At 49.6% G+C, this 13,622-nt stretch overlaps 1 protein-coding gene across 1 annotated transcript in view; it reads left to right on the top strand.

Moving 5' to 3' along the window:
• PLEKHA7 (pleckstrin homology domain containing A7) overlaps positions 1-13,622 on the top strand; it is a 211,985-nt gene that overhangs the window by 159,681 nt on the left and 38,682 nt on the right. The window contains exons 10-12 of the mRNA XM_034645328.1: positions 2,729-3,199; positions 11,108-11,630; positions 12,114-12,200. Coding sequence (XP_034501219.1) covers positions 2,729-3,199; positions 11,108-11,630; positions 12,114-12,200 — 1,081 coding nt within the window. The remainder of the gene's footprint in view (positions 1-2,728; positions 3,200-11,107; positions 11,631-12,113; positions 12,201-13,622) is intronic.

Below are 13,622 nucleotides of genomic sequence, written 5' to 3'. Positions count from 1 at the left end.
AGGCTCATAGCGGAGGAGCCTGATGTGGGGCTCCATCCCAGAACGCCGGGATCGTGCCCTGAGCCGAAGGCAGACGCTTAACCGCTGTGCCACCCAGGCGCCCCTCTCTGCTATTTTTTTTTTTACCTCAAAGTGCCCGCCCCAGTGGGGATAGATGGTTGCACATTAAATACATGGATGTTGATTGGAAGAAGGGAAAATCCCCATTATAGTTAGTTGGTTGGGCTGCGGCATCATACCCACCGTCCTTGGTTTCTGGAGTTGAGGAAACCCCCTTTTCCTTTTAGTTTTAATGTTTTTTATGTAGGTGGTGTGTTTGTTTCACAGCCTGGTTTTCGTGACCAAGTGCTGTTTATCACTGGGGTGGGAATAACAAGGAGGGACAGTTGCTTAAGTCTCACAATTGGAGTAACCAAGTTATCAAGCTTCGGTGACTTGGCTGGGGTGTGACTCAGAGGGCAGCCAGAGCTCTAGTCCCCTAGGCAGCAGCCTTAGCACAGCCCCCCCTGCGGGGGGGGGTTCCCCAAGTTTGAGAAAGAGTAAAGAAGATCAAGGCCAGCTTAGGCAACCTGTAGGCTACTGGTGGGGGTTACACTGGTGCAATTATAGAGCATTAAAGGAAGAAAGGACAGTGTTAAAACCTATAATGTATACTGTGGAAAAGAGTTGTTCCTTAATGAATGTACAGTAAGAATTGCTTTTTCTTAAAGTGTAGCCCCTGAATATTTCCCATATATTCCCACTACTGGAGCTTACAGACTAACTGGACATTAGGAATGGAAGGGCCCTCAGAGATCACAATCTAAACATGTCTTTATAAAATGATATAATAGGACTCCTTCCACTAAGAGTAAAGAGCCCAAACTCAAACTAGCTCAAGTGAGAAAGAGAATTTATTGGTTCACAACCAAAGAATCCAAGGATATATCTGGTTTAGGTGTGGCTAAATCTCACAGCTCAGGCCAGATATTTAGGATTCTCTCTCTCTCTCCCTCTCCTTTCGTTGGTGTTGGTTACATTCTCAAACAGCTGATTCCCATATAGTTATAGCACCTCGAGACCAGCTCCAGCCAGAACCCCAGAACTAACTCTGGCTTGGAGTAGGTGATGTGTTGACCCCCAGACTAATCACTGAGACTGGGAGCCTCAGCTGGACGGGGAGTAGGAGAGTCAGCAGCACCCAAACCACATGGATTGGGAGTTGGGGAGGTGGTCCCCAAATGAAAATTGAAATGCTGAAATTAATTTTTTTTTTTTTTAAACAGAGCTTTGGGTTTTCATGGAAAAGTCAGGAGAGTACATGGACAGTGAGATGTGTGATTGCTTTTCTTAGGGGTTACATCGTTACTTTACATTGATATTTTAACTGTCTCCCAGACCACATTGATTCTGCCCTGAGTCTGTGCTGATTATTGGTAGCTGGGGTTCCTAGGTTGTTGTCAGGATGCCTGGGTTGTGGCCACTAAGATATAAATGCAGCCGCATTTCCATTGTATGCTTTCATGTTGAAATGGAGAGCCCTCTGGCTTGACCATCTGAGGAGTGATGGATCTCAAGGCCAGGACCTTTTTACCAAGGAACCTGGCTGCCCCAGCCAAGGGTCTTTGGTAATTTTCTGGTCTTTCTGGGCTGGGCTGGAGTGTGTCCTCCTTCCTCCCCAGTCTAAATTCTTCAAAGCCTATGGAGCTGCTGCTTTGTCCCTGCTACCAAGTAATGGGGATGTAGACATAACTAGGATCCTGCCGCAAGGAAGGGGGGCAGAAAGGCAGCTTACAGTGGCAGACAGGCCACAAAAGAGGAGTCCTTCTCGATGCCCCCAGAAGTTCTTCCTCTAGCCTCAGTTCACATCCTGACTGATGGCACCCCCCATTCTCCTTTATAGTTTCTAGGTCTGCACGTATGTGGGCCATGGGCACACGTACGGAGAGGCAGTGGGAACCACGTGGGCTCTGCAGCACTATGCTCGTGGGCAAATCATTTATCTTCTCTGTGCCTCAATTTCCTTATCTCTAAAATCTGACTAGTGCTACTTCGGAGGATTGTTAGGCCAGTGTTCTTGTGGGTTCCTGTTTGAGCACTAGGTAAGGGGTCATCTGAAGAGGTTGCTGAGCCAGTTCTCTACTCACCATCTTGGGAGAATGTTCATTGTGTGCTAATTGTCCTTTGGGCTATGCTAGATGCCAGTGGGAAAGACCCTGGGCTCGGGAGCCTTCTATCCAAGCTGGACTGCCCAGACAGACAGATGGACAAAAAGCAGATGGGAAAGGCATGAGATTGTCACATGTTTCATTTATTCGATCAGTAGGATTTATAAAGCGCCTGCTGTACACCAGTCATTCATTGCATATGCTCCAGTTGTGGGCATATTGTAATTGGACAGATGGGCCTTTGGCCTCAGGGAATTCATGGTCTATTTGGGTGTTAGATGAGTAAACACAGTTATGGTCCAGTGTGGTTAGTGTGACAGTGGAGTCAGCTAAGGTCCCAATCTAGACTGGGAATATGTGACTGGAGTGGCTTCCTGGAGGAGGCAACATGTAGGCTAGGTCCCAAAGGAGTAGAAGTAAGGCAGGAAGAATGAGGGACTAGGTGTGAAAGGTATTCCAGGCGGAGGGAACAGCCCAGGCAAAGGCCTGGAGGAAATTCGAGTACAGCGTGTGTTCTCGGGGGAGTCTTGGATGCCTGCGGCGCTGTCCGGAATGGGCTGAATGTGCCTCTGTCATTGCAGGGACGTGGAGAAGGTGGAGCGGCAGGCGGTCCCCCAGGCCAACCACACAGAGTCCTGTCGAGAGTGTGGCCACGTGGGACCTGGACATGCGAGGGATTGTCCTCATCGAAGCCATGAGGATTCCTTTGGCTTTGAGAGGCGAGAGCAAGAGGAAGAACGGTACCGTTCCCAGAGGGACCCACTGGAGGGCAAGCGAGATAGGAGCAAGGCCAGGTCCCCGTACTCCCCAGCTGAGGAGGATGCCTTGTTCGTGGACTTACCTGGTGGCCTGAGAGGCCAGCAAGCACAGCCCCAGCGGGCAGAGAAGAACGGGGTGCCGCCCGCCATGTATGGCCCAGGAGAGCAGAATGGGACCGGCGGGTATCAGCGGGCCTTTCCTCCCAGGAACAACGCTGAAAAGCACAGCCAGAGGAAGAGCAGCCTGGCCCAGGTGGAGCACTGGGCAAAAGCCCAGAAAGGGGACGGCAGGAGGTCAGTAAGACACTCAGGAGGGCTGCTACTCATGAGCATAATAATGCAATAATAGGAGCTATCATTTCCCCAGCACGTGCAGGGGAAATGCTGGCCTTAAACTCTCCGCCTCCATTAGCTCTGGAAATTTCTGTAACAACCCTGCAAGGACGGGGTGATATCCCCAAGTTATAGACAAACTGGGGCTTAGAGAAGCGAAGGAGCCCGCCCAGGGCACACAGTAAGTGACAAAGCCAGAGTGCAGACCCAGGTCTGTGACCCTCCCGAGCCTGTGTGAGATTACATCAGGTGGCTTCTTGGTTCCCCAGCAAGCGTGCAGTGAGACGCAGTCAGTATGTCCATCGTAGCTGATCTTCTCCTCTTACTCCACTACTTCTCTGCATCTGGGAAATGTTTGTAGAAAGTAGAGTAAATACAGATCCGTTTTCAATTCCAGGCACACACACAAGTGCTTAGGCACTGTTGACAGTAGGCTTTATCATACCTATTCCTTCAAGAAGCAGTTTTTAATTATTTAGGGGGCGTGTGGTTTTTGATATTTGCAAAGCACCGTTTGTATTTTATTACAGTTTTAGATTAGTAAGGGCGCTTTTCTGAATGTGAAGAATTCAGGGTCACCAGCTTCCCCATTTTCTCCAGAAGCCGCTGTGTTTTGTCCTCCTTAGGAAGACAGTAAATCGTTTCATCATCCTCGGGCTTCTAAAACCAGCCACTGACTGGTGAAGGGATAGCAAAGCCCTGGGGCTTTCAGAAAGCTCCCCCGGGGACTCAAGGGGCTGCAGTGGATGTGCCAGAGCTCAGGCCAAGTCTGCCATAGACTAACCTGCCTGATAAACATGTTCTAAAAACCACACTGCGTTTCCCCCTGTGGGCTGGGGAGGGAGTGCTCCTAAGGGAATAGCCTCGGCCTCTTTCCAGGTGTGTGGGGATGCTGTGCGCGTGCTCGTTGTGTAACATCTTTAATCTGGTCTAGGTGGGCAGTTGTGAGGGGAGATGGTGGAGAAATTACAATGGAAATCCCCCAGGGAATTGGTAGACATTGTTATGGGACAGGCTAGGAAAGGAGGGCTTTTGGTGTTGTAGCTAAGATACCTTCCCATTCCCACCCAGGACTGACCAGGTGTCAATTCCATTTGTTCAAATTTTGTGTCTTCTTAAAAACAGAAAGCTACCTCCCGGGGACACAGGGGAGAGAAGCCTGTATTCTTGGTGCTGGGCTAGGTAGATCCCCCCCTGGGAGTGATTCTTTTTTTTTTTTTTTTTAAGGTTTTATTTATTTATTTGACAGAGATAGAGACAGCCAGCGAGAGAGGGAATACAAGCAGGGGGAGTGGGAGAGAAAGAAGCAGGCCTCAGCGGAGGAGCCTGATGTGGGGCTCGATCCCATAACACCGGGATCACGCCCTGAGCCGAAGGCAGACGCTTAACGAGTGCACCACCCAGGTGCCCCCGGGAGGTGATTCTAAGTGCCCTCACTGCTGAATGAGGTTGGAAAGCTGGCAGGCATTATATCATGCAGGTCTCCTACTCCAAGGTAAAACAATTGGATTTTATTTGAAAAAGCAATAGGGGAAGCCACTGGAAAGTTTTAAGCAGGTAAGTGACATGATCTCATTAGTAATTCAGGAAGAAGAGCCCAGGGAAGATGCTGTTGCAATAGTCCAGGATAGTAACAGTGAAAATAGGAAGAAAGAGAAAGATTTGAGGTACATTTTGAAGGTTGAAACAGCAAAGTTTGTTAATGAGTTGGATGCTCAGGATGAGAGAAAGGGAGGAACAAGGTTGATCCCTAGAATTTTGACTTGAACAACCAGCTGGTTGCTGAGACAGGGAAGGCTTAGGAGCAAGATTGGGGGGAAATCAGGTTTCCCATTTTGGACAGTAAGTTTGAGAAGCTTATTAGCTATCCAAGGGGAGATGTCAGGTAGACAATTGGGTATCAATTATGGTGTTGGGGTCTGAGGTCTGGTTGGGATCAGTCAGCACATAAATGGTACCTCAACACTTAGAAGTTAGCAGCAGAAGGGGGATCCGGCAGAGGAGACAGTGTGTCAGAGAAGCTACTCATGATAAGTTAGCTATTTTCTCTTACATGTCACACCTCCTAGGAACTGTAGTCAATTTGGACAGGCTAGGGGAGGTAAAAGCAGGAGAAACCAGAATTAGGGGAGGATAAGAAAGCTAAGGGTTTAGCTCAGATGAGCTTGTATTTCTTGCTGAAGAGTTTGGATTTAGTCTTGGAGGCCTGTCAAAGCCATCGATGTTCTGAAGGGTATTGGCAGGAAGGAGGCATCGGGACAGCTGGGGAGATTTTGCAGCCTAGACAGTCCTTCCTACATCCCAGCTCCAGTACAGCAAGTCCATGTATACGGTGAAGAAATCTGCCAGGTGATTCTGATGTGCCCTGCCCCAAATGAAAATGGTAGTTTTAGTTACTCCTTACTCTTACAAGGTTTTTTTTTTTTTTTATTAATGTATGCACATAGTTTAAGGACTTCAGTAGTATGTCTCCCATCCATCCCTACTTCTGATTTCTGTCCATTTGAGGTAGCCACTTTCAGTTCTTTCAGTAGTTTTCCCAATTTATGTCTGTATTTCCAAATAAGATACTTAACACTGCTCTTTCTTGATTTTTCAGTTTTACTTATCAATAGACATTCTACCCTAGAAGATAAGGATCGAAGTGTCTTGTTCCCCACTGTGCCTTTCCAATAGACGTACACTTACCCTTATCTTAGCTTTACGATACAGCGTAATTTTTTTACAGATCACTAGTCGGTTTTTATATTATTATGACAATATAAATATTCACAGCTGGGCCATAATGTACTATAATTAAATTTCATTTGTGGAACAGTTTTTTGTTTTCTGATGTTGATAATTTTCACACTTGTGGTTCACTTGGTTTTCTTCGTACCAATTACTAATTTAATCACCAAGTTCATAGCTACTTGTGTAAATCTCCCTTTGCTCAGTACCCGCAAATAATCAGTAATCCACCCACAAAGTTAAAAAAAAAATCCAAATACCAAAGGATAAATATTGAGAAATAAGGGTCCTTCTCCTTTATTTTGGAAACCTACTTTCACTCCCTAAAGACCAACCGCTGTGTTAAGAAAAATAAACTGTGCCCTTTGCTTTGCTTTTTTCGCTTAAAGTATCAGTGTATATGCAAGTCTGTATGTCAATATCTGAATGTATCTTGGCTGTCTTTCCATATCAGCCCACATAGACATGTATCGTGACTTTGAAACAAGCAGAGTGCTCCATCGTATGCGTATGCAGTGGCATTTATGCCATGCCCTATTGATGCCCAGTGAGGTTGGTTACGAACATTTGCTATTACAAACTATGCTGCAGCGCATATCCCTGCCCCGTTGTCTCTGCATAAAAGTGCCTGTGTACTTAACAGATCACTTGAATTGGAATGACTGGATCAAAGGATATGTGCCGTTTCAATTATGATGGTTATTACAGAAGTGCCCTCCAAAAATGCTGTTTCAGTTTGTACCCCACCCAGAGTGTCCTTGTTTGTCCACCTTCACATCAGCACAGAGAACCCCTGTTTCAGGTTAACTCCTTGCTCCAGCGACAACATGGAAGATGGTTTAGATGGAGAAGAGCCTGGAAAGAGGCAGTGATTGGGTATAAGGGGGTCATAGCTTGGGTAGGAGGCGGGTGAGACCCAGACCAAAGCAGTGAAGATGACGAGGATTTTGAGGAGGATGGTAGGACACACAGATGTTGAGGTTGTGCAGGTGTAAGACTTGGTAAACCAAGTCTTCCCGAGGCCGGGAAGGTGAGCAGGACCGCAGGTGGAGCTGGCATTTAACAGTGTGGCTCGGTTAATAGGTAGATGGGGTACAGCCTGGATGTCAGGAGTTTTAACAACACACCCCTCCCTGTGCAGCCAGGCTGGAGAATCCCTAGCTCAGAGTGAGCCATAGCAGAGCATGAGAGGCAGAATGCTGAGGACCTGCAGCCCAAGGGGTGGACAAGAGCAGTGTCTGTGAAGGAGGTGAGCGGGAAGGTGGAGGGAGGGGACTGGAGTGTGGATGGAGTTTCGTTTAGAAGGAGTTTGTGCTGGGAATGACTTCTCCTTGGGGCTGCTGCCTTCCAAGGAGACCGGGAGCCACTGAAATAGTGTGTGGAACCTCAGATCTCTGCTGTCTTCTGCTCAGTCACTGGGGCTTTTGGTCCCACTGAGCTGCTTGATGGGCTTACATGAGCAGACCTGACCCGTCCTTAGTCAAGCTAGGATTTTCAAGTTAGGTCAGGAGGCACAGTACAGGAAGAGGAGGACAGGAAAAAATCAGAAAAGGTCACATGGCCAATAAGAAACCCTTTGTGGCGGGGGCACAGAAAAGACTTTCAAAAGCTGTGTGACTGATAACGCAGTTATAAGTTGTTGGTTGAAATGTCTCTACATAAGTGCTTCTGGCAGCCCACAAACCTGTTCCCCTGCTACACACAGGGGCCTGTACTTGGGGCTCAGGGGCCCATAGGGGAGCTAAGGGATGCTAAGTCAGTTGCAAGTAGATGACAGGGCTGGAGAAAGCATTGGACTTTGCTGGCATAGGAGCTGGAAGTTTGAGCCTTTCTTGTCTAAGGGGCAAGGTGACATGAGGTCTGGAGATGAAAACAGTTCATTGGCCTTGGAGGTCACTGAGCACACAGCGAGAGAAACTTCAGTCTAGTGATGGAAGCAGATCTCAGTGGGCTGAAAGGGAAAAGTGAGGAATTGAAGAAACCCTTTTGAGAAGAAAGCTGTCTGAGTAAGCGAAGTGCACGGTCTCTGATCATTTACTTGCATCTGGAAAGGACTGCATGTCGCATTCTCAGAACTGCTGTTTACCTTAAAGGTGTATTTGTATTCTCTTACAGTCAAGTAGTAAGTAGATCTGGCTGCTTAGTGAAGGAGCCTCCAACATTTGAATATACAAAAGAGGGATGTCTGTGCTTTGTAGGATTAAGACTGTGCCAATCTCGTTAGACATAGGAAGGAGGGTTATTTGCACTGTAATATGATTTCATATTCGTGGATCTAGACCACAGAAGAAATTATTTCTAACGGTTCTTTTAGTACTTGGAGATAGGCATTATGTTTCCCATCGTTAAACTCCTTAGAATGATGTTTTGCAAGGACAGACTGACATACCCTTAGAATTCCACATTCTAAGAGATTGTTTTGAAATTCTAGCCTTCCATTTTTTCCCCCTGCTATTTCAAGTAATTTATATACTTGTAATAAAAAGGCAGGGGTAGGGATGGAATCAAGGACTCAGCTATTACAATGAGGAACAGAGTAAAAGTGAAAGTCTTGCACTATTGATGTGGAGGGTAGGGTGAAGAATATCTGCTGCATAAGTCAATTGGTTATAGAAATTGATTTTACATTTTGATATGACCAGTTCATAGTGGCTGTATCAGAATATCCTGTTTGGTGGCTTTTGGAACAGGGAGGCCCTTTGGCACAGAGCGGGGTATGAGGGCAAGAGACCAGAATCTTTCTTTTGGGGTAAGGATGGGTTTGGGGGCCAGCGAATGGATCTCTCTCAGGGGCAAAGCTGCTTTGGGTGCTCTTGCCTATTTCAGGGGGATCTTTACCTCTTCTTGCAAACTTAATTGCTTCATCCCTCAACTCCACCATTGGTTAGTTGTCTTGGTTTGGCCTCTGGAGCTCACCATTGCACTGGGATTTTGGGGGTTGCCCCCAAATGGCCAGCAGCGAGGGCTTGGAGGTGTGGCAAACAGTGCAGAAGCAGAGGGCACAGGCTAGAGGATGAGCTGAGGGCTTTGGGGCACCACTCTGTGGGGGACTCTGACTGTCAGGGTGGCAGGCACCGAGAGCCACCTACAGAACCAGACCAAAGGGGTTTGGGAGCAGAGCTAGGACATGCTTTGCATAGTCTGAATTTTGCTTCAGCCAGAGTGACAGTGGTTGGTGAAGTATGGAGTCCCCAGGGGAGGCACTCAGACTGATTTCTGCCACTGCCAACACTGCAGTTTGAGGATTCAGCCACTGCCCTTCCTCAGAGACACATTCCCCTCTGACTTTGGGAAATCAGCGACAAATCCTGCCACCTAGTGGCAAACAGACACACTAGCCGGATAGACAAGTCTGGCTGAAGAGATTTTAAAATTACCTCCCATTAATTGCCAAGATAAAAATAAAAAGAGAAGAAAGCTACCGTTTTTGAATGACAACTATTTCTAATCCCCACAACAATCTATTAGGTTCTTTGTATCCCCATGTTATAGTAAGGAGAGTGAGGACATAAAAGACACAGAGGTCTTAGTAAGGAAGTGATTACATGAGGTGAATTTAAGAACAATTACAATAGCACTTCTCAAACTTTGGCCACCTGGAGGGCTTGTTAGGACACCGGAGGCCCGGCTCTACCCCCAGGGTTTCCGATTTGGCAGGTCTGGGGTGGGGCCCGGTAATTTGCATTTCTAACGAGTTTCAGGTGGTGCTGATGCTGCCCAGCCAAGCCCGTACTGTGGATGCACTGGCTTAGAACAGTGGCTGGCTGGCTATGCATCAGAACTTTGTCAGACCGTGGACAATACTCCAGAATGTGACATAGTTCCTGCCCTCTGAGCATTTACGGCTTGGCTGGGGAAGAGATGTCTTGCGAGGATGAAAAGTTTGCATCAATAAAAAGACCTTGGACACATTTCCTACAACATAATAACTAGGTCAGAGTAGAGTGGGAGCCCTAGGGCTGCAGAAGTCCTCTCTGGAAGGAGCATAGGAGTCGTGGAAAATGAGTGGGATTTGGGTGAATAGGGCAAGGGGATCCCATACAGGTAGGGGAGGGAAGAACAATATTATGAGACTAGGGAGAGACAGAAAGGGAGAACCCATTGAGAAGTTGCGTCCATGCATCAGGCCTGGACCTGCATTTTCTTACTTGTCTCATTTACTGTTCAGAACAGCCTTATGAGGGAGATAATTCTGTCCTTATGCTACAGGTGAGGAAGCTAAGGCTTAGCGCAGCCCCGTAAGCTGCCTTGGGTCATCCAGCCAGTGGATGGTAGAGCTAGCATTCAAACCCAGGTCAAGCTATCTCTGTGTTTTCCCACTCTGAGAAGTTGCCCAGGAGTGGAGGAGGCTAGGTGGGATTAGGGTGAGGCTGTCATTCCTAGGCCCCAGCAAGTGCAGGGGTGTACCTGAGTGGATGTGCCTCTTTAACTGTTGGGCCCTAGATGCCTGGCTTGCCCCAGCCCAGTCCTGTTGGAAGAGCAGTGAGAAAACAGCAGGATTGCAAGGTGGGTTGGGATCAGACACTAGAGAGTGGTGAGTTCTGGGCTGAAGGGTTTCAATTTTATTTCATAAGCAGTGGGGAGTCATTGATATTTTTGGAGCAAGAGAGTGATTGGATCCAAGCAGTTCAATGTGTATGGTGTGGACGCTGGTTAGGAAGGGCTCAGAGTGATCTGGGGGAAGAAATTTAAATCAGTATCTGGACTAGAGTAGTAGGAAAAGAAGAGAGCTGGTGCCAGCCACTTCCTTTGGTGTGAGGATACTAGGAGAGGGCAAGTCTCGGTGACTGGGGAATTACGGGGCATTTCCTAGAAACAGACACACCTGTTTGGAAGAGCTGACTGACAGCGAGAGGGAGAGGAGGAGGCAGGTTTCATCACCTTGCACTTGAAGCGATGGGTGTGAGGCAGTCGGGCTGCCTGGTAGGGTTGATACTCCCAGGTTGTTGGAGAACAACGGTTTTGGAGGGTTCCGCATAGGGAGTGACTGAGGTCCTGGGCGTCTGCTTTGATTGTTCTTCGGGGGTTCTTACAGGGCTCCCTTGTGGGGCTGGCGCTGTGGATTTACTTAGCCATGTTTCCAGAAGCCTGGCAGACCCTGTGCTGGTCGTCTTACCCGTCTTCCTCCTCTCTCCTCAGCCTGCCCCTGGACCAGACCCTTCCTCGCCAGGGTCCTAGCCAGTCACTGTCCTTCCCAGAAAACTACCAGACTCTGCCTAAGAGCTCCCGACATCCCTCAGGGGGCTCTTCACCTCCTCCCCGCAACCTGCCGAGTGACTACAAGTACGCGCAGGACCGAGCCAGTCACCTGAAGATGTCGAGCGAGGAGCGCCGGGCGCACCGGGACGGCACGGTGTGGCAGCTGTATGAGTGGCAGCAGCGCCAGCAGTTCCGGCACGGCAGCCCCACGGCGCCCATCTGTGCCGGCTCCCCAGAGTTCACCGACCAGGGCCGGAGCAGGAGCATGCTGGAGGTGCCCCGCTCCATCTCGGTGCCTCCGTCTCCCTCCGACATCCCTCCTCCAGGCCCCCCGAGGGTCTTCCCACCCCGGCGGCCACACACACCAGCAGAGAGGGTCACCGTGAAGCCACCGGACCAGCGGAGGAGCGTGGACATCTCACTGGGGAGCTCTCCCAGGAAGGCACGGGGCCACACCACCAAGGTGAGACTCCGGAGTGCTGCCAGGCAGCTGGGTTCAGCATTAGGGCACCAGGATCCTCATGTGGTTTGAACACAAATTAGAACAATTTCGAATAAGGAGAGGTGACACCCCTGTGGTACTTTTAGGTGCCAGGTGCTGTGCTAAAGGCTTTGCTTTAATGCTTACCACAACCCGATGAGGTAGGTGCTATTATGCCCATTGCACAGATGGGAACCCTGAGGCATTAAGAGATGAAGGATCATCCAACTAGAAGTCTGCAGGAAAAGATACCTGTGTTCAGTCGGTTCAATAATTTATAATAACCCGACTTCAGCTTTACCTCTCCAAGGAGCTTTCCCAGTTTACCTTTGTTGTAACCCAGTAAGAAAGATGTGGACCCCCTATTTCACAGATGAAGGAGGGTAGTGCCATGTGGCAGCCCATCCCGGCAGAGAGGGGCAGAGGGCCGGCCCGCAAGCTGACTTCCTGTCTCCCCACTTGTAGAACTCCTCTCATGTGGACCGCCGCTCCATGCCCTCCATGGGCTACATGACCCACACGGTCAGCGCTCCCAGTCTCCATGGAAAATCGGTAAGCCACTCCTCATCTCCCCTCCCTGTGAACGTGATCCCGCCTGCAAAGTGCCAGGTGTTCCCCCACCCCGAGCCAGTCACCTGCAGTCTGCAGGGCAGCTGTCAGCCCCCACTTTAGAGACGGGGAAGCTGAGGCTCAGAGGAGTCCAGTGACTTGCTCCGTGTCATCCAGCTGACATGGGGTCCTCCCCAGATCAGAGGAAGAGCTTGGGGGACATGAAGGAGAATGTGGGCTTTTCTTCTCTTTCAGGCAGCATTTTGCCTGCAGCATTTTCCCAGCCACCTGCCTTTCTGCCGTTAGCTCCTCTCCTCTCGTCCAGGTCTTTGCTTTGGTTAGTTAACTTTGTCTTCAAAGTTCGAGTCGGGGTGAGGTTGCACTGTTGGTTGCCGTTTCCTGAAAAAAACAAAACAAACTGCTTCCTGCAGCCCCTTTTCTGCCAGTGCCTTTATTTGTCCTGATGACAGAATTAATGCAATAATTACTTAATGGTGTCACATCAGTGCTGTCCCGGCACCGGGGTGAAGAGTAATTATAGCGTCGTGCTCCTGTGGTGGCTAATTTCCTCGTGATGTGTCTACACACCTGCAGCTGGAGGAGCTCTCGCTGCTTCTCACCCGCTTACGGCGGCACCAGGCCAGGTTGGCCAGCGTGCGAAATCTCGCCGTCGGCCAGTTACTGCAGCACCAGCTGACCTTTCCCGCCTGCCAGGTCAGCTCTGGTGGGCCCTCTCAGGGCCGGGGCCACCCTGGTGGGGGGCAGTGGAGTGACGTGCTGGCCTGTGTTTTCTTGTGCCCACGCTCTCGTCTGTATTTGCTGTCTGGCTCGTTCCCTCGCTCCCTGCCTGTTTGCTTCTGGTCGCTACCGCCAGACACTGTGCAGTGGTGGCGGGGCCCACGTCCCTGGTGCTGGGGAGGAGCCTGCATGTGGTGTGAGGGCCCTCACCTGTGGCTTCTCTGGCTGTGAGTAGTGACTGCCAGGCTGGTGTGTGGTCATGTCGAAGGGCTGTGCTGGCTGTCCCCCTTGTTGCCACCGTGGCCACTCCTTGGGATGCAGAAAGGTGTGTTTCATTGGAGTCAGCCCGGAGGGGAAAGGCAGGGTACCCTGTCCCATCTGGACAGTGCCCTGCTGATGGACAAAGCAACCGCACATCCCTTATCCTAGAGAACCTCCCTGTACCTGGGAGAGGTTATGCAGGACAGGAGTTATTACCACAGACAAGGCGCTGGATCCAGAAGGGGAAGTGACTTGCCCGGGATCCCTCAGCCAGTGGCATGCTGGCTGGAGCCAAAATTCAGGTCCTATCTGGCAGTGTTCTAAACCTTCTGGGACATGGAGGTTTGCAGGCAGGCTCCTCAAGGAGTGGCCAGGGAATTGCCCTCCGAGGCATCTTGAGCAGCTTAACGATGTCCATACAAGATT

Source organism: Ailuropoda melanoleuca, chromosome 16 (assembly GCF_002007445.2).
Source record: "Ailuropoda melanoleuca isolate Jingjing chromosome 16, ASM200744v2, whole genome shotgun sequence".
Classification (NCBI taxonomy): domain Eukaryota; kingdom Metazoa; phylum Chordata; class Mammalia; order Carnivora; family Ursidae; genus Ailuropoda; species Ailuropoda melanoleuca.
Note: the sequence above shows the minus strand (reverse complement) of the source record. Positions and strands in the feature narration are given on the sequence as shown.